Source organism: Fringilla coelebs (assembly GCF_963513975.1).
Source record: "Fringilla coelebs genome assembly, chromosome: 38".
Taxonomy (NCBI): Eukaryota; Metazoa; Chordata; class Aves; order Passeriformes; family Fringillidae; genus Fringilla; species Fringilla coelebs.
The window spans coordinates 809,262-834,668 of NC_140064.1; the positions used below are offsets into that span (position 1 = coordinate 809,262).

At 51.1% G+C, this 25,407-nt stretch overlaps 1 protein-coding gene across 2 annotated transcripts; it reads right to left on the reverse strand.

Moving 5' to 3' along the window:
• Positions 1 to 4,108: 4,108 nt before the first annotated feature.
• TP53 (tumor protein p53) lies at positions 4,109 to 23,346 on the reverse strand. Of its 2 annotated transcripts, XM_084224460.1 has the most exons (12): positions 23,309 to 23,346; positions 21,444 to 21,531; positions 20,184 to 20,229; positions 19,373 to 19,612; positions 15,527 to 15,675; positions 15,158 to 15,195; positions 13,598 to 13,710; positions 10,478 to 10,587; positions 7,744 to 7,853; positions 7,087 to 7,166; positions 5,620 to 5,705; positions 4,109 to 4,565 (listed from the first exon to the last, which is right to left on the reverse strand). In XM_084224460.1, exons 2-12 carry the CDS (start codon positions 21,500 to 21,502, stop codon positions 4,478 to 4,480), a joined length of 1,119 nt encoding a protein of 372 aa, XP_084080586.1. In that variant the 5' UTR covers positions 21,503 to 21,531; positions 23,309 to 23,346; the 3' UTR covers positions 4,109 to 4,477. The 2 variants fall into 2 exon arrangements, with proteins under 2 accessions (XP_084080586.1, XP_084080585.1); XM_084224459.1 differs by lacking the exon at positions 15,158 to 15,195 and having other exon boundaries at positions 15,489 to 15,675.
• Positions 23,347 to 25,407: the final 2,061 nt, after the last annotated feature.

Consider the following 25,407-nt stretch of genomic DNA (forward strand, 5'->3'; position numbering starts at 1 on the left):
ATTTTTTGGGTTCATTTGTCGAGTTTTTGGTTTATTTGTCGATATTTAGTTGATTTCGGGGTTAATTTGTTGATTTGTTGGGTTTTGCGGATTTTTGGCGTTTTTTGGTGATCTTTTTGCAACTTTTTGTTGATTTTTGGGGTTGATTTTATGATTTTTTTGGGTTTATTTCCTTTTTTTTGTTTTTTTTTTTAATTTTTGGGGTTCATTTCTCGATTTTTGGGTTTATTTATTGATTTTTTTGGGTTCCTTTCTCGATTATTGGATTTACTTGTTGAATTTTTGGGTTCATTTATTGATTTTTTGGGTTCATTTGTTGATGTTTTGGTGATTTTGGGGTTCATTTATTGATTTTTGGGGTTCATTTATTGATTTTTTGGGTTCATTTGTTGCTATTTTGGTGATTTTTGGGTTCGTTTATTGATTTTTTTGGGTTAATTTATTGAATTTTTGGGTTCATTTGTTGATTTTTGGGTTCATTTATTGATTTTGGGGTTAATTTATTGATTTTTGGGTTTATTTGTTGATATTTTGGTGATTTTGGGGTTTGTTTGTTGATTTTTTGGGTTCATTTGCTGAATTTTTGGGTTCGTTTGTTGATATTTTGGTGATTTTTGGGTTCATTCGTTGATATTTTGGTGATTTTTGGGTTCGTTTGTTGATTTTTTGGGTTCATTTATTGATTTTGGGGTTTATTCGTTGATATTTTGGTGATTTTTGGGTTCATTTGTTGATTTTTTGGGTTCATTTATTGATTTTGGGGTTCATTTATTGATTTTGGGGTTCATTTATTGATTTTTTGGGTTCATTTGTTGATATTTTGGTGATTTAGGGTTCGTTTGTTGATTTTGGGGTTCATTTATTGATTTTTGGGTTTATTCCTTGATATTTTGGTGATTTTTGGGTTCGTTTATTGATTTTTTTGGGTTAATTTATTGAATTTTTGGGTTCATTTGTTGATTTTTGGGTTCATTTATTGATTTTGGGGTTAATTTATTGATTTTTGGGTTTATTTGTTGATATTTTGGTGATTTTTGGGTTCGTTTGTTGATTTTTGGGTTAATTTATTGATTTTTGGGTTTATTCGTTGATATTTTGGTGATTTTTGGGTTCTTTTATTGATTTTTTGGGTTTATTCGTTGATAATTTGGTGATTTTTGGGTTCGTTTGTTGATTTTTTGGGTTCATTTGCTGAATTTTTGGGTTCGTTTGTTGATATTTTGGTGATTTTTGGGTTCATTTATTGATTTTTGGGTTCATTTGTTGATTTTTTGGGTTTATTTGTTGATATTTTGGTGATTTTTGGGTTCATTTATTGATTTTTGGGTTCATTTATTGATTTTTGGGTTCATTTGTTGATATTTTGGTGATTTTTGGGTTCGTTTGTTGATTTTTTTGGGTTTGTTCGTTAATTAGGCCACGGGAGGGGGGTTGGGCCCTTAATGAGCCTTAATGAGCTCGTTAGCGCTGCCAGGCCACGGGGTCCCCTCCCCCCCTTGGCAGGGGCGCCCCCATTCAGGCCAGGGGGCGGGGCCAAGGCGATGACGTCATCAGAGAGGGGCGGGACCAATGAAACCTCCCCGATTTCCCTCCCCAATTAACCAATTAAACCCCGCCCCAAATTAACCCCCAATTAACACCCCCCCATTAAAACCCCTTAATTAACACCTCCATAATTAACACCCCAATTAACAACCCCTAATTAACACCCCCAAATTAACACCCCCAAATTAACACACCCCCAATTAACCCCTCAGATTAAGACCCCCCCCAATTAACAGCCCCCTAATTAACACCCCAAATCCCCTTCCCTAATGAACCCATTAATTAACACCCCCCAATTAATGGCTCCTAATTAACACCCCCATTAAGACCCCCCCCAATTAATAACACCCCACAATTAGCACTCCCCCTAATTAACAGTCCCTAATGAGCGCTTCACTTACCAGCCCCTAATTAACAGCAGCTAATAGAGATCTCCAATTAATAATCCTCCAATTAATTAATAATCCCCATGCAAACCCCCAATTAATACCCCAAGAGACTCCTCAATTAACAATGTGCTTAATTAATAGTCCCTAATAGAGACCAATCTAATTACCTGACCATAATTATTAACTCTTAATTAACCCCTTGATTAACGGCCCAATTAAAAGCCCTTAATGGAGGCCCTTAATCACCCCCCATTTATTAGCCCCTAATAGAAATACTTCTAATTAATGGCTTCCAATTAATGACTGCCCCTGATTACAGCACCAATTAATAACTAATATGCCCCCCTCTAATCACTAATTAATGATCACTGAGGCCCCAATTAACCCCCCATTAACACCCCCGCAAGAGAAACGCTTCTAATTAAAGGATTAATAACAGTAATGCTAATTAATCATCCCTAATAGCCCCCCCTCAATTAACAACTCTCAATTAACACCTCGTTAATTAACACCCCCCCCAGAGCCCCCCAATTAACCCCTCATTAACCCCCTCTTAATTAACCCCCCCCAACTAATTCCTCCCCATTAATTAACCCCCTCTCAATAAACCCCCCCAATTAATTCCTCCCCATTAATTAACCCCCTCCTAATTAACCCCTCAAATTATCTCCTCCTCATTAATTAACCCTTAATTACCCCCCGCCCCCGAAATTCCCTTATTTTGGAACAAACCACCCCAAAATCCCCCCCTCCCCCATTAATTAATTACCCCATTAATTAATTACCCCGTTAATTAAGGAATTACCGCCTTCACTCACTCATTAATTCACTAATTAACTCCCTAATTACCCCGGGCCAGCCCCTCCCCTCCCCCTCCTGACCCAAATCCCCCCTGATCCCCTCCCCCCCCTCCCCTCCCCCCCCAATCCCGTCCAGATGGTGCCGCCCCCCCCGCCCCTCCCCCCCCCGCGATCCGGGGCCTTTTTTGGGCTCAATCGGGGCCTTTTTGGGTCCCCCCGGATTTGGGGATCCCCCCCCGATACCCCAGACCCCCCCCCCCCCCCAATTCCCGACCCCCCCCCGGCGGCTCCAAGGGCGGCTCAAGGGGAGCGAGGAATGTTCCAGAAGGATCCTTGGCAGGAGCCGGCATGGGGGGCGGGGAGGATGAGGAGGCCACGCCCCCTCCTTAACCCCGCCCCCCCCCAGCCCGGAACTCCAACTGGGACCAGTTAAAGGCGGCCGAGCTCCCAGTTTGGCCAAATTGGGCTCCCAGTTACCTCAAACTGGGCTCCCAGTTCCTCCCAGTCACCCCAAACTGGGACCCCCCAGTCCCTCCCAGTTACCCCAAACTGGGTTCCCAGTAGCCCCAAACTGGGCTCCCAGTCTCTCCCAGTTGCCCCAAACTGGGCTCCCAGTAGCCCCAAACTGGGACCCCCCAGTCCCTCCCAGTTACCCCAAACTGGGACCCCCCCAGTTCCTCCCAGTTACCCCAAACTGGGATCCCAGTTCCTCCCAGTCACCCCAAACTGGGCTCCCAGTCCCTCCCAGTTACCCCAAACTGGGCTCCCAGTTCCCTCCCAGTCCCTCCCAGTTACCGCAAACTGGGATCCCCCAGTCCCTCCCAGTTACCTCAAACTGGGATCCCCCAGTCCCTCCCAGTTACCCCAAACTGGGATCCCGCCAGTTCCTCCCATTACCCCAAACTGGGCTCCCAGTCCCTCCCAGTAGCCCCAAACTGGGATCCCCCAGTCTGTCCCAGTCGCCCCAAACTGGGACCCCCAGTTCCTCCCAGTTAGCCCAAACTGGGATGCCCCCAGTTCCTCCCAGTTACCCCAAACTGGGCTCCCAGTTCCCCCAAACTGGGATCCCCCCAATTCCTCCCAGTTACCCCAAACTGGGCTCCCAGTCCCTCCCAGTTACCCCAGACGGGTTCCCAGTAGCCCCAAACTGGGCTCCCAGTTCCTCCCAGTCCCTCCAAACTGGGATCCCCCCAGTTCCTCCCAGTTCCCCCAAACTGGGACCCCCAGTTTCTCCCAGTTACCCCAAACTGGGATCCCCCCAGTTCCCCCCAGTCCCTCCCAGTTCCCCCAAACTGGGATCCCCCCAGTCCCTCCCAGTCTCTCCCAGTTCCCCCAAACTGGGAGGGCGCAGACGCCCCCGGGGTGGGGGAGGGGCGCTATAAAAATTCCTTTATTGTATAAAAACCATTAAAAACCCGCGGGGGCGTGGCCAGGGGATGACATCATGCAGGAGGGGGGCGGGGCTTGTACAATTCATAAAGGCTCCGCATAAATCACGTGGGCGTGGCCAAAGCCAGATGGTTACAATGGGTACAGGGGGTGTGGCTAAAGGTGGGGGGGGGCGTGGCTACAGCAGTGATTGACAGGTGGGTGTGGCTAAGCATGAAGCTACACAGGGTAAGTGGGAGGGGCTATGCAGGATAAAGGAGGCGGGGCTATGCGGGGATAGGTGGGCCAATGAGAAGCAAGGGTGGGTGGGTGTGGTCAGGAAGGGGGCGTGGCCCGCAGGCGAAGGGGGCGTGGTCAATCCGAGTCCCCCGACTCCCCCTTGAGCAGCAGCTTCTTCCCACGGGGCACCCGCCCCTCCCCCCGCGGGCGGCGCCTCTTGGACCTGAGGGGGGAGGGGAGAGTCAGGGACCCCCCCCCAAAATCTGAGAGTCCCAAATTCCCCCAAAAAAACCCCAAAAAGGGACCCCAAAGTGAACCCCGAGTTCCTGGGAGTCCCAAATTCCCCCTAAAAACGACCCCAAAATCTGAGTCCCAAATTCCACCCAAAAAACCCCAAAAAGGGATCCCCAGACCCTCCCAACAACCCCACAATGACCCCAAACCCCCCAAAATGACCCCAGACCCCCTCAAACCTCCCCAAATCCCCCCCAAATGACCACAAACCTCCCCCAAAGTGACCCCAGACCCCCCCAAACATTCCCCAAACCTCCTCAAACTGGCCCGAAACTCCCCCAAAATGACCCCAAAACCCCCCAAATGACCCCAAACCCCTCCAATCCTCCCAAAATGACCCCAAACTCCCCCAAACCCCCCCAATTCCCCCCAAAATGACCCCAAAACTCCCCAAAATGACCCCAAACCCCCCAAAATGACCCCAAACCTCCCCAAAATGATCCCAAACACCCCAAAATGACGCCAAACCCCCCAAAACGACCCCAAATCCCCCCAAAGTGACCCCAAATCCCCCCAAATTGACCCCAAACCCCCCAAAATGACCCCAAACCTCCCCAAAATGATCCCAAACACCCCAAAATGACCCCAAACCCCCCAAAATGACCCCAAAACCCCCCCAAATCCCCCCCAACTGCCCCCAAAATGAGCCCAAACCCCCCCGAAATGACCCCAAACCCCTCCAATCCCCCCAAATTGACCCCAAACCCCCCAAAATGACCCCAAATCCCCCCAAATTGACCCCAATCCCCTCCAATCCCCCCCAAATGACCCCAAACCTCCCCAAAACGACCCCAAATCCCCCCGAAGTGACCCCAAACTCCCCCTAAAATGACCCCAAACCCCCCAAAATGCCCCCAAACCCCCCAAATTCCCCCAAAATTATCCCAAACCCCCCCAAAATGACCCCAAACTCCCCCAAAATGGCCCCAAATTTCCCCCCAACCCCCCCAAACCGCCCCCCCCCCCCATTTTTGGGGTCTCACTTTCGGGGGGCCGCCCCTCCCCCGTAGGTTCGCTCCAGGGCCTCGTTGACCATGCGGAACATCTCGTAACGCTGCCGGCCCCGCACCTGCACCCCAAAAAATATCGGGGTCAGGGGGGTGGGAGACCCCCCAGGAACCCCCCCAAAAATTATCGGGGTCGGGGGAACCCCAAAAGGGCTGAACATCCCTCAGAGACCCCCAAAATTGGGGTTATGGGGGGGCCTGAAAGGGATGGAGACCCCTCAGGGACCCCCCCAAAAAATATCGGGGTCAGGGGGACCCCAAAAGGGCTGAACATCCCTCAGGGACCCCAAAATTTGGGTTATGGGGGGGGCTGAGAGACCCCTCAGGGATCCCCCAAAATTATTGGGGTCACAGAAGGGACGGAAACACTTTTAGGGACCCTAAATTGTCACCTTGGGACCCCAAATTTCCCTCAGGGACCCCCAAAATCCCCCCTGGGACCCCAAAAATCTCTCCTGGGACCCTGAATTCCCCCCCCCGGGACCCCAAATTTCCTCCCTGGGACCCCGAACTTCCCCCCTAGGCCCCCAAAATCTCTCCTGGGACCCCCAAATTCCCCCTCTGGACCCCCAAATTTCCCTCTGGGACCCCAAATTTCCCCCCTAGGACCCCAAATTTCCTCCCTGGGACCCCAAATTTCCCCCCTGGGACCCCAAATTTCCCCTCTGGGACCCCAAATTTCCCTCAGGGACCCCAAATTTCCCCCCTGGCACCCCCAAATTTCCCCCCAGAGACCCCAAATTTCCCCCTTGGAGCCCCAAATTTCCACCCTGGGACCCCACATTTCCCCCAGGGACCCCTAAGGACCCCAAATTTCCTCCCTGACACCCCGAATTTCTCCCCTGGGACCCCAAATTTCCCCCAGAGACCCCCAAATTTCCCCTCTGGACCCCCAAAATCCCCCCTGGGACCCCGAATTTCCACCCAGGGACACCAAATTTCCCCCTGGAACCCCAAATTTCCCTCAGGGACCCCCAAAATCTCTCTTGGGAGTCCGAATTTCCTCCTGGGACCCCAAATTTCCTCCCTGGGACCCCAAATTTCCCCCCTAGGACCCCCAAAATCTCTCCTGGGAGTCTGAATTTCCCCCTGGGACCCCAAATTTCACCCCTGGGACCCCAAATTTCCCTCTTAGAACCCCAAATTTCCCTCAGGAACCCCCAAATCTCCCCCTGGGACCCCAAATTTCCCCCCTGGGACCCCGAATTTCCCCCCTGGGACCCCAAATTTTCATTGGGGACCCCAAATTTCCCCCAGGAACTCTGAGTTTCCCACCTTGGACACCAAATTTTCTTTGTAGGACCCCAAATTTCCCCCTTGGGGCCCTGAATTTCCCTTCTGGGACCCCCAAATTTCCCCCTGGGACCCCCAAATTTCCCCCCTGGGACCCCCAAATTTCCCTCAGGGACCCCCAAACCCCCCCCGGCCCCCCATTCTCCCCACCTGCAGGTAGAAGATCTCGTTCTCGGGGTCCTGCAGTCGCTTCTTGGAGCTCTCGGGGGTCTCAGCCGGGGGGGACAGGGCTGGGGGAGGGGCAGGGGGGGTCAGGGACCCCCACAAGGGACCCAGAGACCCCCACCAATCATTGGGGGAATTCCTGAGAGGCCACGCCCATTATTCATGAGCAAAGCACCTGCTCATTAGCATACGTGGCTGCACCCCCTTTGGATCACACCCTGTTAGGCCCCGCCCACAGAGATCACACCCTGTTAGGCCCCACCCCAAACAAACCCAATGGCCACGCCCCTCCCTTTTAGGCCACACCCATTTGAGCTGGTCCCTCCCCCTTTTCACAAGCCACACCCACCTGCCCCCACCCCATTTTAGCTCCACCCTCTGCAGATTTGGCCACACCCACCCGAGCCACACCCGACCACAAGCTCCACCCCCACTCGCTATTAGCCACACCCCCACTCTATTCTAGGCCACACCCACCTCACCACCACATTTAGGCCACGCCCTCAGCTCAGGCTCCACCCACACCTGGATCAGACCACGCCCCTTCTGAGGCCCCACCCCATCCAAGATTAGGCCACACCCACCCAGCCCTGTTGTTATCTCCGTTGGCCCCGCCCCTGTCCTGCCCCAGGCCCCGCCCACCTCTCTTGGCCCCGCCCCTTTTGCGCTGCGTCTCCTCCTCGTGGCGCCGATCGCGGCCGGGGCAGGCGCAGACCCGAACCTCGAAACAGCGCCGGCCCAGGATCTGCCCCCTGAAAGGGAAATTGGGGACCCCAAAATCACCCTGGGCACCCCAAAATCCATCCAGGGACACCCAAAAATCTGGGGCACCCCAAAAACCCAACCCAGGAACTGCAAAAATCCCAAATTCGGGCGCAGACCCGAACCTCGAAACAGCGCCGGCCCAGGATCTGAGCCCTGGGAGGGACCCCAAAATCACCCTGGGCACCCCAAAATCACCCAGGGCACCCAAAAAACATCCTGGGGACATCCTGGGGATCCCCCAAAATCTGGGGCACCCCAAAAACCCAACCCAGGAACCCCAAAAATCCCAAATTCGGGCTCAGACCCGAACCTCGAAACAGCGCCGGCCCAGGATCTGCCCCCTGAAACCGGAATGGGCACCCCAAAATCACCCAGGGCACCCCAAAAACATCCTGGGGACCCCAAAATCCATCCAGGGACACCCAAAAATCTGGGGCACCCCAAAAACCCAACCCAGGAACCCCAAAAATCCCAAATTCGGGCTCAGACCCGAACCTCGAAACAGCGCCGGCCCAGGATCTGCTCCCTGAAACTGGAATGGAGCACCCCAAAATCACCCAGGGCACCCCAAAATACCCTGGGGACATCCTGGGGAACCCCCAAAATCTGGAGCACCCCAAAAACCCCGCCCTGATCCACCCAGGAACCCCAAAAATCCCAAATTTAGGCGCAGACCCGAACCTCGAAACAGCGCCGGGGTCTGAGCCCTGAAACGGGAATGGGCACCCCAAAATCACCCTGGGCACCCCAAAAACACCCAGGGGACAGCCTGGGGATCCCCCAAAATCTGGGGCACCCCAAAAACCCAACCCAAGAACCCCAAAAATCCCAAATTCGGGCACAGACCCGAACCCCGAAACAGCGCCGGGGTCTGAGCCCTGAAATGGGAATTGGGGACCCCAAAATCACCCAGGGCACCCCAAAAACATCCTGGGGATCCCAAAAACATCCTGGGGACATCCTGGGGACACCCCAAAATCCATCCAGAGATACCCCAAAATCCAGGACACCCCAAAAACCCAACCCAGGAACCCCAAAAATCCCAAATTCGGGCGCAGACCCGAACCTCGAAACAGCGCCGGGGTCTGAACCCTGGGAGGGACCCCAAAATCCATCCTGGGGACACCCCAAAATCCATCCAGGGCACCCCAAAATCACCCAGGGCACCCCAAAAATCCAACCCAGGAACCCCAAAAATCCCAAATTCGGGCACAGAGCTGAACCCTGAAACAGCGCCGGGATCTGAGCCCTGGGAGGGACCCCAAAATCACCCAGGGGACCCCAAAAAAAAACCCAGGGGACCCCAAAAACATCCTGGGGACACCCCAAAATCCATCCTGGGACCCCCAAAATCCATTTAAAAATTGCTGGGACCATTTCAAAAGGATCCCACGTTTTTAGGGCCAAAAAGAAAGAATTTTAGAGCAGAAAAATCCAAATTTTTGGGGAGAAAATCTCAATTTTTGGGGGTTGGAGCGGCAGATTGGCAGGGGGGGGATCCTGGGGTTGGGGGATTTTTGGGGTTTTTTGGGGGGTTTTTTTGGGGGGGGCTTTTTTAGGAGGATTTTGGGGTTTTAAGAGAGAGTTTGAGGGATTTTGGGGTTTTTTTGGGGGGATTTTTGGGGGTTTTTTGGCAGATTTTTGGGGGATTTTTGGGGGTTTTAAAGGGATTTTTTAGGGATTTTTTCGGGTTTTTTGGGGAATTTCTGGGGTTTGTGGGGGAATTTTGGGGGCTTTTTAGGGAGATTTTGGGTTTTTTGGGGGGGATTTTTGGGGTTTTTTGGGCAGATTTCTCGGGAGTTTTTTGAGGGGAATTTCTGGGGTTTATGGGGGAATTTTTGGGGTTTTTTAGGGAGATTTTGGGTTTTTTGGGGGGGATTTTTGGGGTTTTTTGGGGAGATTTTGGGGTTTTTTAGGGCAGATTTTTGGGGGTTTTTGGAGAAATTTTTGGGGTTTTAAGGGCAGATATTTGGGGCTTTTTTTGGGCAGAATTTTAGGGTTTTGAAGGGAATTTTTGGGGGTTTTTGGGGCTCACCCAGGCCCCTACAGGGTGAGGATGGTGAGGATGGGTCTCCTGCTCATACCCAGATTTTTGGGGTTTTTTTGGGGATTTTTTTTAGGATTTTTGGGGGGATTTTGGGTTTTTTGGGGGGAATTTTTGGGGTGTTGTTTTGGGGGATTTTGGGGGGTTTTTTAGGGGATTTTTGGGGCTCACCCAGGCCCCTCCAGGGTGAGGATGGTGAGGATAGGTCTCCTGTTCATGCCCAGATTTTTGGGGTTTTTTTGGGATTTTTTAGGATTCTTTGGGGTTTTTTGGGTTTTTTGGGGGGAATTTTTGGGGTGTTTTTGGGGTTTTTTGGGGGAATTTTTGGGGTGCTGTTTTGGGGGATTTTTGGGGTTTTTGGGGCTCACCCAGGTCCCTCCAGGGTGAGCATGGTGAGGATGGGTCTCCTGTTCATGCCCAGATTTTTGGGGTTTTTTTGGGATTTTTTAGGATTCTTTGGGGTTTTTTGGGGGAATTTTTGGGGTGTTTTTGGGGTTTTTTGGGGGAATTTTTGGGGTGCTGTTTTGGGGGATTTTTTTGGGGTTTTTGGGGGATTTTGGGGCTCACCCAGGCCCCTCCAGGGTGAGGATGGTGAGGATGGGTCTCCTGTTCATGCCCCCCATGCAGGAGCTGTTGCACATGAAGTTGTACAGGACCGTGGTGCACTCCGAGCCCACCTGGCAACGGGGAAAAGCTGTCAGAACCCTAAAAAAAAACCCCAAAAATACCCCAAAACACCCCAAAAATACCCCAAAACCACCCCAAACAGAACCCTAAAAAAACCCCCAAAATACCCCAAAACCAACCGAAAACCACCCCAAACAGAACCCTAAAAAAACCCCAAAAATACCCAAAACCAACCCAAACAGAATCCTAAAAAATCCCCCCAAAATACCCCAAAACCACCCCAAACAGAACCCTAAAAAAAACCCCAAAAACACCCCAAAACCACCCCAAACAGAACCCTAAAAAAAACCCCAAAAATACCCCAAAACACCCCAAACAGAACCCTAAAAAAAAATCCCAAAATACCCCAAAAATACCCAAAAACCAACCCAAAACCAACCCAAAGAGAACCCTAAAAAAAACCCCAAAAATACCCAAAATCATCCCCAAAACCACCCCAAACAGAACCCTAAAAAAACCCCAAAAATACCCAAAATCATCCCCAAAACCACCCCAAACAGAACCCTAAAAAAAACCCCAAAAATACCCAAAATCATCCCCAAAACCACCCCAAACAGAACCCTGAAAAAAACCCCAAAAATACCCAAAACCAACCCAAACAGAACCCTAAAAAATCCCCCCCAAATACCCCAAAAATACCAAAAAACCAACCCAAAACCACCCCAAACAGAACCATAAAAAAAACCCTAAAAATACCCAAAACCACCCCAAACAGAACCATAAAAAAAACCCTAAAAATACCCAAAAAACATCCCAAACAAAACCCTAAAAAAAAAACCCCAAAGTACCCCAAAAATACCCAAAAACCAACCCAAAACCAACCCAAAGAGAACCCTAAAAAAAACCCCAAAAATACCCAAAATCATCCCCAAAACCACCCCAAACAGAACCCTAAAAATACCCCAAAAATACCCAAAATCATCCCCAAAACCACCCCAAACAGAACCCTAAAAAAACCCCAAAAATACCCAAAATCATCCCCAAAACCACCCCAAACAGAACCCTGAAAAAAACCCCAAAAATACTCAAAACCACCCCAAACAGAACCCTAAAAAAACCCCAAAAATACCCAAAACCAACGCAAAACCACCCCAAACAGAACCCTAAAAAAACCCCCAAAAATACCCAAAAAACACCCCAAACAGAACCCTAAAAAAACCCCAAAATACCCAAAACCAACGCAAAAACACCCCAAACAGAACCCTAAAAAAAACCCCAAAATACCCAAAACCAACCCAAACAGAACCCTAAAAAAAAACCCAAAACCACCCCAAAACACCCCAAAACCACCCCAAACAGAACCCTTAAAAAACCCCCAAAATACCCAAAACCACCCCAAACAGAACCCTAAAAAAAACCCCAAAAATACCCCAAAAACACCCCAAACAGAACCCTAAAAAAAAAACCAAAATACCCCAAAAATATCCAAAACCACCCCAAACCACCCCAAACAGAACCCTAAAAAAAACTCCAAAAATACCCAAAACACCCCAAGACCACCCCAAACAAAACCCTAAAAAAACCCCGAAAAATACCCCAAAACACCCCAAAACCAACCCAAAACAAAGCTCAGAATCACCCCCCAAAAACCCCCAAAAATCCCAAAACCAACTAAAAAAAAAAACCTAAAAAACCCCAAAACCCCACGAGGGATGGGGGGACATTTTTAGGGAATATTTGGGATTTTTGGGGATTTTATTTGGGATTTTGGGGCCGTTCTTTGGGATTTCTGCAGGGATTTCAGGGGGAATTTTTGGATTTTTGGGGTTTTTAGGATTTTGGGGTTTTTAGGATTTTTTGGGGTTTTGGGGTCACCTCAGGGGGTTCATAGGGCACGGCCACGCTGGGGCCCTGAGGGGATTTTGGGGTTTTTATTTGGGATTTTGGGATTTTATTTGGGATTTTTGGGGTTTTTATTTGGGGATTTTGGGGATTTATTTGGGATTTTGGGATTCGGGATTTTGGGGATTTTATTTGGGGATTTTGGGGTTTTATTTGGGATTTTGGGGTTTTGATTTGGGATTTTTGGGATTTTATTTGGGATTTTGGGGATTTTATTTGGGATTTTGGGGGTTTTATTTTGGATTTTTGGGGTTTTATTTGGGATTTTGGGGTTTTATTTGGGATTTGGGGATTTTATTTGGGATTTTTGGGGTTTTGATTTGGGATTTTGGGGTTTTGATTTGGGGTTTTTGGAGTTCTGATTTCGGATTTTGGGATTTTATTTGGGATTTTTGGGGTTTTTATTTGGGATTTTGGGATTTTATTTGGGATTTTTGGGGTTTTTATTTGGGATTTTGGGGATTTTATTTGGGATTTTGGGTTTTTCTTTGGGATTTTATTTGGGATTTTGGGGTTTTTTGGGGGATTTTGGGGCCGTTCTTTGGGATTTCTGCAGGGATTTCAATGGGGATTTTTGGGGTTTGGGGATTTTTGGGGTTTTTAGGATTTTTTGGGGTTTTGGGGTCACCTCAGGGGGCTCATAGGGCACGGCCACGCTGGGGCCCTGAGGGGATTTTGGGGTTTTATTTGGGATTTTGGGGCCGTTCTTTGGGATTTCTGTAGGGATTTCAGGGGGGATTTTTGGGGTTTGGGGATTTTGGGGTTTTTGGGATTTTTTGGGGTTTTGGGGTCACCTCAGGGGGTTCATAGGGCACGGCCACGCTGGGGCCCTGAGGGGATTTTGGGGATTTTATTTGGGGTTTTGGGGTTTTTCTTTGGGATTTTGGGGCCGTTCTTTGGGATTTCTGCAGAGATTTCAATGGGGATTTTTGGGTTTTGGGGATTTTTGGGGTTTTTAGGATTTTTTGGGGTTTTGGGGTCACCTCAGGGGGTTCATAGGGCACGGCCACGCTGGGGCCCTGAGGGATTTTGGGGTTTTTATTTGGGATTTTGGGACCGTTCTTTGGGATTTCTGTAGGGATTTCAATGGGGATTTTTGGGATTTTAGGATTTTTGGGATTTTAGGATTTTTGGGATTTTTTGGGGTTTTGGGGTCACCTCAGGGGGTTCATAGGGCACGGCCACGCTGTGTCTCTTGGTGGTCTCATCGTCCTGGTACCGGGCCTGGGGGTTCCCCTCCACCCGGATCAGGTGCTGGGCGGGGGCGTTGCCTGGGGAGACCCCAAAAACCCAAAATTAACCCCAAAATTAACCCCAAAACCAGCCCCAAAAACCCCAAATTAACCCCAAAATTCACCCCAAAACCAACTCCAAAAACCCAAAATTAACTCCCAAATTAACCCCAAAATTAACCCCAAATTAACCCCAAAATTTAACCCCCAAATTAATTTCCAAAAACCCCAAATTAACCCCCAAACCAACCCCAAAACCCCAAAATTAACCCCAAAATTAATCCCAAAACCCCCAAATTAACCCCCAAACCAACCCCAAAAACCCAAAATTAACCCCAAAAAACCCAAATTTAACCCCAAAATTAATCCCAAAACCCCAAATTAACCCCCAAACCAGCCCCAAAACCCCAAAATTAATCCCCGAGACCCCAAATTAACCCCAAAATTAACCCCAAAATTAACTCCAAAACCCCCCAAATTAACCCCAAAACCAGCCCCAAAACTAACTCCAAAAACCCAAAATTAACCCTAAAAACCCAAAATTAACCCCAAAACCAACCCCAAAAACCCAGATTTCACCCCAAAACCAGCCCCAAAAAACCCAAAACCAGCCCAAATTTTCCCCCAATATTTTCCCAATTTTCTCCCAATTTTTCTAGAATTTAATCCAATTTTTTCCCAGTTTTCCCCCAATTTTTTCCCAATTTTTCCCCAATTTTCCCCCAATCTTTTCCCAATTTTCCCCCAATTTTTCCAAAATTTCTTCAATTATTTTCCCAATTCTCCCTCAATTTTCCCCTGATTCTCCCCCTATTTTCCCCAATTTCCCACCAATTTCCCCCCAATCTTTTCCCAATTCCCCCCCAATTTTTCCAGGATTTAATCCAATTTTTTCTCAACCTTTCCCCAATTCTCCCCCATTTTTCCCAATTCTCCCCCAACCTTTTCCCAATTCTCCCCCAATTTTTCCAGAATTTATTCCCAAATTCTCCCCCAATTTTTTCCCAATTTCCCCCCAATTTTCCCCCAACCTTTTCTCGATTCTCCCCCAATTCCCCCCAAATTTTCCACAATTTAACCCAATTTTTTCCCAATTCTCCCCCAATTTTCCCCCAACCTTTCCTCAATCTTCCCCCATTTCCCCCCCCCGTTTTTGAAGTGTCCCCCCCATTTTCCCCCTTCCCGTTTTTGAGGTGTTCCCCCCCCTTTTCGGGGTGTCCCCCCGGTTTTTGGGGTGTCCCCCCTATTTCCCCCCCCCTTTTCGGGGTTTCCCCCCCATTTTTGGGGTCCCCCCATTTTTGGGGTCCCCCCTCTCACCATCAGGGTCTCCCCCAGCCCTCTCATGGTGGGGGCACCTCTGCACCCCAATTTCAAGGTGTTCCCCCCCATTTTTGGGGTCTCCCCCCGGTTTTTGGGGTCTCCCTCCCCATTTTCGGGTCTCCCCCCCATTTTGGGGTCCCCCCCATTTTTGGGGTCCACCTCTCACCGTCGGGGTCTCCCCCAGCCCTCTCGTGGTGGGGACACCTCCGCACCCCATTTTCGAGGTGTTTCCCCCATTTTTGGGGTTTCCCCCCCCATTTTTGGGATCTCCACCCCCCGATTTCGGGGTCCCCCCCATTTTTGGGGTCTCCCCCATTTTTGGGGTCCCCCTCTCACCGTCAGGGTCTCCCTTCGCCCGCTCGTGGTGGGGACACCTCCATTCCCCATTTTGGGGGTGTCCCCTCCATTTCCCCCCCCATTTTCAGGTGTCCCCCCCCATTTTTGGGGTCTCCCTCCCCATTTTGGGATCCCCCCCATTTTTGGGGTCCCCCTCTCACCGTCGGGGTCTCCCCCAGCCCTCTCATGGTGGGGACACCTCCGCACCACCTCGGCCACGTGCTCGGATTTCTTGTAGACGGCGACGGCGCGCAGCACGGCCCCGGGCGGGGGCGGCCGCCCCACGCGCACCTGCACCGGGCACGGCTTGGCCAGGCGGCAAAACAGCTTGTTCAGCAGCGGGGAGTACTGGGGGGAGACTGGGAGTTACTGGGGGAAACTGGGAGGGGACTGGGAACCAAAAAATCCCCATCAAAATCCACCCAGGAACACAAAATCACCATAAAAACCCCATGGAAATCCCATACAAACAGGTACAAACACCCCAGAACAGCTTGTTCAGCACTGGGGGGTACTGGGGGAGAACTGGGAGTTACTGGGAGGGACTGGGAGGGGACTGGGAGCACCTCCTGGGGAAAAAATCCCCATGAAAATAAACCCCAAAATCAAAAATCCCAAAGAAATCCCATGGGAACCCCATAGAGACCCCCCAGCAGAGCTTGTTCAGCACTGGGGAGTACTGGGGGGAGACTGGGAGTTACTGGGGGGAACTGGGAGGGGACTGGGAGGGGACTGGGAACCAAAAAATCCCCATCAAAATCCATCCAGGAACAGAAAATCGCCATCAAAATCCCATGGAAATCCCATACAAACAGGTACAAACACCCCAGAGCAGCTTGTTCAGCACTGGGGGGTACTGGGGGAGACTGGGAGTTACTGGGAGGAACTGGGAGGGGACTGGGAGCCAAAAAATCCCCAGAAAAATCCACCCAGGAACAGAAAATCCCCATAAAATCCCATCCGGACACCCCAGAACAGCTTGTTCAGCAGCGGGGAGTACTGGGGGGAGACTGGGAGTTACTGGGGGGAACTGGGAGGGGACTGGGAACCAAAAAACCCCATCAAAATCCATCCAGGAACAGAAAATCCCCATCAAAATCCCATCCTGACACCAAAATCCTCATGGGAACCCCCCAGAGCAGCTTGTTCAGCACTGGGGAGTACTGGGGGGAGACTGGGAGTTACTGGGAGTTACTGGGGGGAACTAGGAGGGGACTGGGAGTTGCTGGGGGGAACTGGGAGCACCCCCCGGGGAAAAAATCCCCATTAAAATAAACCCAGAAATAAAAAATCCCCATGGAAACCCCATACAAACACCCCAGAACAGCTCGTTCAGCACTGGGGAGTACTGGGAGGGAACTGGGAGTTACTGGGGGGAACTGGGAGGGGACTGGGAGGGGACTGGGAGCCAAAAAAACCCCATCAAAATCCACCCAGGAACACAAAATCACCATAAAAACCCCATGGAAATCCCATACAAACAGGTACAAACACCCCCAGAACAGCTTGTTCAGCACTGGGGGGTACTGGGGGAGAACTGGGAGTTACTGGGAGGAACTGGGAGGGGACTGGGAGGGGACTGGGAGCCAAAAAATCCCCAGAAAAATCCACCCAGGAACAGAAAATCCCCATAAAATCCCATCCGGACACCCCAGAAGAGCTCGTTCAGCAGCAGGGAGTGCTGGGGGGAGACTGGGAGTTACTGGGGGGAACTGGGAGGGGACTGGGAGCCAAAAAACCCCATCAAAATCCACCCAGGAACAGAAAATCCCCATAAAATCCCATCCTGACACCAAAATGCCCATAGAAACCCCCCACAGCAGCTTGTTCAGCACTGGGGAGTACTGGGGGGGAGACTGGGAGTTACTGGGAGTTACTGGGGGGAACTAGGAGGGGACTGGAGTTGCTGGGGGGAACTGGGAGCACCCCCCGGGGAAAAAATCCCCATTAAAATAAACCCAGAAATAAAAAATCCCCATGGAAACCCCATACAAACACCCCAGAACAGCTTGTTCAGCAGCAGGGAGTACTGGGGGGGAACTGGGAGTTACTGGGGGAAACTGGGAGGGGACTGGGAGGGGACTGGGAGCCAAAAAAACCCCATCAAAATCCATCCAGGAACACAAAATCGCCATAAAAACCCCATGGAAATCCCATACAAACAGATACAAACACCCCCAGAACAGCTTGTTCAGCACCGGGGAGTACTGGGGGGAGACTGGGAGTTACTGGGGGGAACTGGGAGGGGACTGGGAACACCCCCCGGGGAAAAAATCACCATCAAAATAAACCCCAAAATCAAAAATCCCAAAGAAACCCCATGGGAACCTCATAGAGACCCCCCAGAACAGCTCGTTCAGCACTGGGGAGTACTGGGGGGAGACTGGGAGTTACTGGGAGGGACTGGGAGGGGACTGGGAGGGACTGGGAGGGGACTGGGAAGGAACTGGGAGCATCCCCAGAGAGAAAAATCCCCATCAAAATCCACCCAGAAATCAAAAAATCCCACAAAACCCAATAAAACATCCCCCCCAAAAAACCCAAAAGAAATCCAAAATCCCCCCCAAACAAGCCCAAAAAACCCCCAAAAAATCCCCCCAAAAAAACCCCCCAAAAACCCAAAATCCCCCCCCAAAAAAACAAAAAAACCCCAAAATCCCCCCCAAAAAACCAAAAAAAAACCCCAAAATCCCCCCCAAAAAACCCCAAAACCACCAAATTCCCCCCCAAAAAACCCAAAAAAACCCCAAAATTCCCCCCCAAAAACCCCAAAACCCCCACAATTCCCCTCTTCCCCCCAAATTCCCATTTTCCCCATTATTTTTCCCTTTTTATTCCCATTTTTATTTCCATTTCTCCCCCATTTTTGCCCAAAATCCCCATTTTTCACCCCAAATCCTCACTCCCAGTGCAGGAGCTGCTCTGGGCCGTTCCCATCACTCTCATTTCCCCATTATCTCCCCATTTTTTGCCCATTTCTCCCCATTTTTTCCCCATTTTTTCCTGGTTTTACCCCATTTTTCCCCATTTTTGCCCATTTTACCCCATTTTTTCCCATTTTCCCCATTTTTCACCCCAATCCCTCTCTCACGGTGCAGGAGCTGCTCTGGGCTGTTCCCATCACTCTAATTTCCCACTTTTTTTTCCATTTTTTCCCTATTTTTGCCGATTTTTTCCCTATTTTTTACCCAATTTTTCCCCATTTCCCCCCATTTTCTGCCCGTTTTTGGTCATTTTTTCCCCATTTTTGCCCAAAATCCCCATTTTTCACCCCAATCCCTCACTCCCGGTGCAGGAGCTCTGGGCCGTTCCCATCACTCTCATTTTCCCCATTATCTCCCCATTTTTTCCCATTTTTAGCTCATTTTTACCCAATTTTCCCCCATTTTACCCAATTTTTTCCCCGTTTTTTTCCCTTTTTCCCAAAATCCCCATTTTTGGCCCCAATCCGTCACTCACGGTGCAGGTGACGCTCTTGGCCGTTCCCGTTTCCCGGAATTCCAGCCGGAAGTCGCGCTCACCCCTGACATTTCCCCGTTTTTACCCCATTTTCAGCTCATTTTCCCCCCGTTTTTGGCCATTTTTTCCCCGTTTTTTCCCAGGTTTTTTTCCCAAAATCCCCATTTTTGGCCCCAAACCCTCTCTCACGGTGCAGGAGCTGCTCTGGGCCGTTCCCATCACTCTCATTTCCCCCATTTTTTTCCATTTTTTCCCCATTTTTGCCCATTTTTTGCCCATTTTTCCCTGTTTTTCACCCCGGTTTTCCCCCCGTTTTTGGCCATTTTTTCCCCGTTTTTTCCCAGGTTTTTTTCCCAAAATCCCCATTTTTCCCCCCAATCCGTCTCTCACGGTGCAGGTGACGCTCTTGGCCGTTCCCATTTCCCAGAACTCCACCCTGCAGTCCTGCTCACCCCTGACATTGCCCCGTTTTTCCCCCATTTTCAGCTCATTTTCCCCCGTTTTTGGCCATTTTTCCCCAATTTTTCCCCGTTTTTTCCCCATTTTTTCCCAAAATCCCCATTTTTCCCCCCAATCCCTCACTCACGGTGCAGGTGACGCTCTTGGCCGTTCCCGTCTCCCGGAATTCCAGCCGGAAGTCGTGCTGTCCCCCGTAATCCTCGGTGGACGGAACCACGGCCGAGGGCGGGGGGAGGGGCGGCGGCGGCTCGGCGGGGGGAGGCGGCAGCGTCGGCCCCGCCCCCTCGCCCGGCCCCGCCCACTCAGCAGACTCCGCCCCCTCTCTTGGCTCCGCCCCCTCCCCGGGGGGCTCAGGCGGGGTCAGATCCTGGGGGAGGGAAAAAAGAGAAAATTTGGGGCATTTTGGGGAAAAAACCAAAATTTGGGGGTTTTGAAACGTTTCAAGGGGGGAAAAAATCGGAATTTTTGGGGGGAAAAAGCAAATTTTTGGGGAATTTGTATGAGGAAAAAAATCCCAATTTTTGGGGAATTTTTTGGGGAAAAATTTGAATTTTCAGGGAATTTTGAGGGGAAAAATTCGAATTTTTGAGGGGAAAAATCCAAATTTTGGGGGAAAAATTCAAATTTTTTAGGAGAAAAATTTGAATTTTGGGGAATTTTTTGGGGGGAAAAATCCAAATTTTGGGAGGAAAATTCGAATTTTTGGGGAAAAAAAAAATCCAAATTTTTGGCGGGATTTTTGGCGGGAAATCAAAATTTTTTGGGAATTTTGGGGGAAAAATTAAATTTTGGAGCAATTTTAGGGGAGAAAAATCCAAATTTTAGGGGGAATTTTAGGGAAAAAAATCCAAATTTTTGAGGTTTTGGGATTTTATTGAGAGGTGAAAAATTCAAATTTTGGGGGTTTGGGATTTTTGGCCCCAATTTTTGGTGCTCACCCATTCCAGGAAATCGTCAGGGATGGAGCTGATGTCGTTGTGGAGCCTGGAAAGGTCAAAGGTCACCCAAAAAATCCCCCAAAAACCCAAAAATTCCAAATAAACCCCAACCCCCCCCCAAAACCCCAAAAATTCCCCAATAAACCCCCAAAATCCCCCCAAAAATCCCAAATAAACCCCCAAAACACCTCCCAAAATCCCCAATAAACCCCAAATAAACCCCAATAAACCCCAAATAAACCCCCAAAATCCCCAATAAACCCCAAATAAACCCCCAAAATCCCCAATAAACCCCAAATAAACCCCAAAAATCCCCAATAAACCCCAAATAAATCCCAGTAAACCCCAAATAAACCCCAAAAATCCCCCCAAAATTCCCAAATAAACCCCCCAAACCCCTCCCAAAATCCCAAATAAACCCCAATAAACCCCAAATAAACCCCAATAAACCCCAAAAAATCCCCAATAAACCCCACAAATCCCCAATAAATTCCCCCAAAACCCCAAAATCCCCCCAAAAATCCTAAATAAACCCCCAAAACCCCTCCCAAATACCCAAATAAACCCCAAAAATCCCAAACAAACCCCCAAACCCCCCCCAAAACCCCAAAAATTCCCCCAAAATTCCCAAATAAACCCCCAATACCCCCCCAAAACCCCAAAATTCCCCAATAAACCCCAAAAATTCCCCCAAAAATCACATACAAACCCCCAAAACCCCCCCAAACCCCCAAAATTCCCCCCAAAATCCCCAATAAACCCCCAAAACCTCTCCCAAAATCCCATATAAACCCCAAAAATCCCCAATAAACCCCAAAAATTCCCCCAAAATTCCCAAATAAACCCCCAAACCCCCCAAAATTCCCCAATAGACCCCCAAAATCCCAAATAAACCCCCCAAACCCCAATAAAACCCAAATAAACCCCAAAAATTCCCCTAAATCCCCCAATAAACCCCCCAAAATCCCAAATTAACCCCAAATAAACCCCCCAAAATTCCCAAATAAACCCCCAAAACCCCAAAATTCCCCCAAAATTCCCAAATAAACCCCAAAATTCCCCAATAAACCCCCAGAATCCCCAATAAACCGCCGCCAAAAATCCCCCAAATCCTCCCCAAAACCCCCAAAATTCCCAAAAAATTCCCAAATAAACCCCAAAAATCCCCAAATAAACCCCAAAAATCCCCCAAAAATCCCAAATACCCCCAAACCCCCCAAATTTGCCGGAATTCCCCGATTTTGCCCCAGTCCCGCTCACGTGTTCCACAGGTCCAGGAACCCCTCCCCCTCCAGCAGCGGCTGCAGCTCCTCGGCCATGGCGGGGGAGGGGCGGCCCCGAGGCACCCCTGGGGGGGGGAGGGGAGCCCAGTTTGGGGTGAAATCTCCGGATTTTGGGGTGACCCCAAAAATTCCCTTTTTTGGGAATAGGGGAACCCGCCAAACCACGCCCCCTTTCCTTAAACTACGCCCCTTTTCTTGAAACCACGCCCTTTTCTTTAAGCCACGCCCCCTCCCTCTCTGAACACAACTGGTGGAAAAATGGATAAAAAATGAGTAAAGTTTGGGAAAATTTGGGCAAAATTTGGGTAAAAATTCGGGTAAAATTTAGAAAAAAATTGGGTAACGTTTGGGCAAAATTGGGGTAAAAAATTGAGTAAAATTTGGGCAACATTGAGGTAAAATTTAGAACAAATTTGGGTAAAAATTGGGGTAAAGAATGAGTAAAAATTGGGTAAAATTTGGGAAAAAGAAGAGGAAAATGAGGCAAAATTTGGGTAAAAAATGAGTAAAAATTGGGTAAAATTTGGGCAACATTCGGGTAAAATTTAGAACAAATTTGGGTAAAAATCGGGGTAAAGAATGAGTAAAGATTGGGTAAAATTTGGGAAAAATTAGGGGAAAATTAGGCAAAATTTGGGTAAAAAATGACTAAAAAATGGGGAAAATTTGGTAACATTTGAGTAAAATTTGGGCAACATTTGGATAAAATTTAGAAAAAATTTGGGTCATATTTGGGCAAAATCAGGGTAAAGAATGAGAAAAAATTGGGTAAAATTTGGGTAAAAAATGAGTAAAAATTGGGTAAAATTTGAGTAAAATTTGGGCAACATTCGGGTAAAATTTAGAAAAAATTTGGGGTAAAGAATGAGGAAAAATTGGGTAAAATTTGGGGAAAACTAGGGGAAAATGAGGCAAACTTTGGGTAAAAAATGAGTAAAAATTGAGCAAAATTTGGGCAGCATTTGGGGAGAATTTGAGTAAAATTTGGGTAAAACTGGGATAAAAATTGAGTCAAAATTGGGTAAAATTTGGGTAAAATTGGGATAAAAATTGAGTCAAAATTGGGTAAAATTTGGGTAAAGTTTGGTAAAATTTGAGCAACATTTGGGAAAAATATGGGTAACATTGTGCAACACTTGGGTACAGTTTGGGCGAAAATTGGGTAAAAAATTGGGGAAATTTTGGGTTAAATTCGGGTAAGATTCAAGCAAAAATTGAGTAGAATTTGAGTAAAATTTAGGGAAAATTTGGGTAACATTTGGGTAGAATTTGGGTAAAAATTGGCCAAAATTTGGGTAAAATTTGGGGTTTCCCCCGCTCACGTCCCCCCTCCCCTCAGGGCTGGGAAGATCCCCCAGAATCCATCCCGAGGGGGGGGAGGGGAGCCTCAATTTGGGGCGAAATCTCCGGATTTTGGGGGTGACCCCAAAAATTCTTTTTTTTATTTAAAGGGGGTCCAGCCAGACCAGCGCAAGCCACGCCCCCTCCCTCCTTCCGCCCGCGAAATTCGCCCGATTTGGGTCAATTTGGGGTAAAAATTGGGGTAAAAATTGGGTAAATTTGGGTTAAAATTTGAGGGACCCCCCTCCGTTTCGGGGCCCTCCCCGTTTTTGGGGTGCCCCTCACCCATTCCCCCCCCCACCCCTCAGGATCGAAACTCCCCCCCCCCCCCCCCTTGACTCCTCAGGGCTGGGGGGGTCCCCCCGAACCCCTCACGGACCCCTGGGACCACCCGGGACCCCCCAAATCCCCTCACGGACCCCGGGACCCCCCTGAACCACCCCGGGACCCCCCAAAATCCGCCCGGGCCCCCCAAATTCCCCCCGGGGCCCTCCCCGGTACCTCCGGTGCTTCCCGCGCCTCACGCGCTGGGGAATCCCGCTCCCGGCGTGCCCCGCGCGGGGGCGGGGCCGGCGGAGGCGGGGCTTGAAGCCGCGGCGCCATCTTTGGTGAGGGCAGGCCCGGTTTTAAATGGGGCAGGCGCCATTTGTGTGAGGGCAAAAGGGGCGGGGTTTAACCGCGGGCGCCATTTTGTGTGAGGGCAAAAGGGGCGGGGTTTAACCGCAGGCGCCATTTTGTGTGAGGGCAAAATGGGCGGGGTTTAACCGCAGGCGCCATTTTGTGTGAGGGCAAAATGGGCGTGGTTTAACCGCGGGCGCCATTTTGTGTGAGGGCAAAAGGGGCGGGGTTTAACTGCGGGCGCCATTTTGTGTTAGGGCAAAATGGGCGTGGTTTAACCGCGGGCGCCATTTTGTGTGAGGGCAAAATGGGCGTGGTTTAACCGCGGGCGCCATTTTGTGTGAGGGCAAAAGGGGCGGGGTTTAATTTCTGGCGCCATGTTGCGTGAGGGCAAATGGGCGGCGCCATCTTGGCTGAGGGCCAATAATGGGGCGGGGCTAAGGGCAGGAGGCTCCGCCCCCTCCCTGCCGCCCTTTGCACGGGGTTTGGGGGGGGGGGAGGATGGATCGATGATTAATTAACAGCGACCCCTCCCCCACCCCTCACAGGGACACGGGTGACCCCCCCCGCCCCCTCCAGGGGACTTCGCCCCCCCCTCCCACCCCCACCCCCCCCCCAAAGCTGTCCCTGCGCTGTGCCAGGTACGGAGCGGGACCGGACACCGGGACCCCCCCGGGACCCCCTCCCAACCACCCGGGACCCCCCCCGGGACCCCCCAATCACCCGGGATCCCCCCCAGACCCACTGAGACCCCCCGAAACCCCACCAGGTTCCCCCCTGACCCCTCGGTGACCCCTGACCTCGGCGTCCCCCCCAGAATTTTGGGTCCCCGACCCCTTGGGACCCCCCCCCAATTCCCCGTGACCCCCCCGTGACCCCCCGGTGACCCCGGCTCCCTTTTTCTTTCCAGGTTGCTCCACTTTGGGGACCCCCCAAAGCTCCTGGGTCACCCCTGACCCCCCCCGGGACCCCCCCCCGACCTCTTGTGACCCCCTAAATCCGTCACCCCCCGTGACCCCCGGTGTCCCCGCCGTGTCCCGGTGTCCTGTCCTTGTCCCCCGGTGTCCCTCGGTCCCCCCCGGTGCCGCTCCCGTCCCCGTTCCCTCCGTGCGCGCTCCTGTGACCCCCTGACCGCTGTCCCCGCGACCCCCCGGTGTCTCCTCACTGTCCCCGTGTCCCCTCGGTGTCCCGGTGTCCCCTCCTTGTCCCCCCCGGTGTCCCCCCACCCTGGCTCCCCGCTGGCCGTTCCCTCTGTGCCCGCCCCTGTGACCCCCATTGCCCGCCGTCCCCGTGTCCCTCTGTCCCCTCACTGTCCCTCTGTCCCCTTGCTGTCCCCGTGTCCCTCTGTCCCCCCAGTGTCCCTCTGTCCCCTTGCTGTCCCCGTGTCCCTCTGTCCCCCCAGTGTCCCTCTGTCCCCTCGCTGTCCCCGTGTCCCTCTGTCCCCCCGGTGTCCCCGTGTCCCTCCCCGTCCTGGCTCCCTGCTGGCCGTTCCCGCCGGGCTCTCTCCTGTGACCCCCTGACACCCGGTGTCCCCGTGTCCCTCTGTCCCCCCGGCGTCCCTCTGTCCCCTTGCTGTCCCCGTGTCCCTCTGTCCCCTCGCTGTCCCTCTGTCCCCCCGCTGTCCCCGTGTCCCTCTGTCCCCCCAGTGTCCCTCTGTCCCCTCGCTGTCCCCGTGTCCCTCTGTCCCCTCGCTGTCCCTCTGTCCCCCCCGGTGTCCCCCTGTCCCCCCGGTGTCCCTCTGTCCCCCCGCTATCCCCGTGTCCCTCTGTCCCCCCGGTGTCCCCCTGTCCCCCCGTGTCCCCCCGCTGTCCCGGTGTCCCCCTGTCCCCCCCGCTGTCCCCCTGTCCCCCCTCTGTCCCCCCTCTGTCCCCCCGCCCTGGCTCCCCGCTGGCCGTTCCCGCCGGGCTCTCTCCTGTGACCCCCATTCCCCTCGCTGTCCCTCTGTCCCCCTGCTGTCCTGGTGTCCCTCTGTCCCCCCTGGT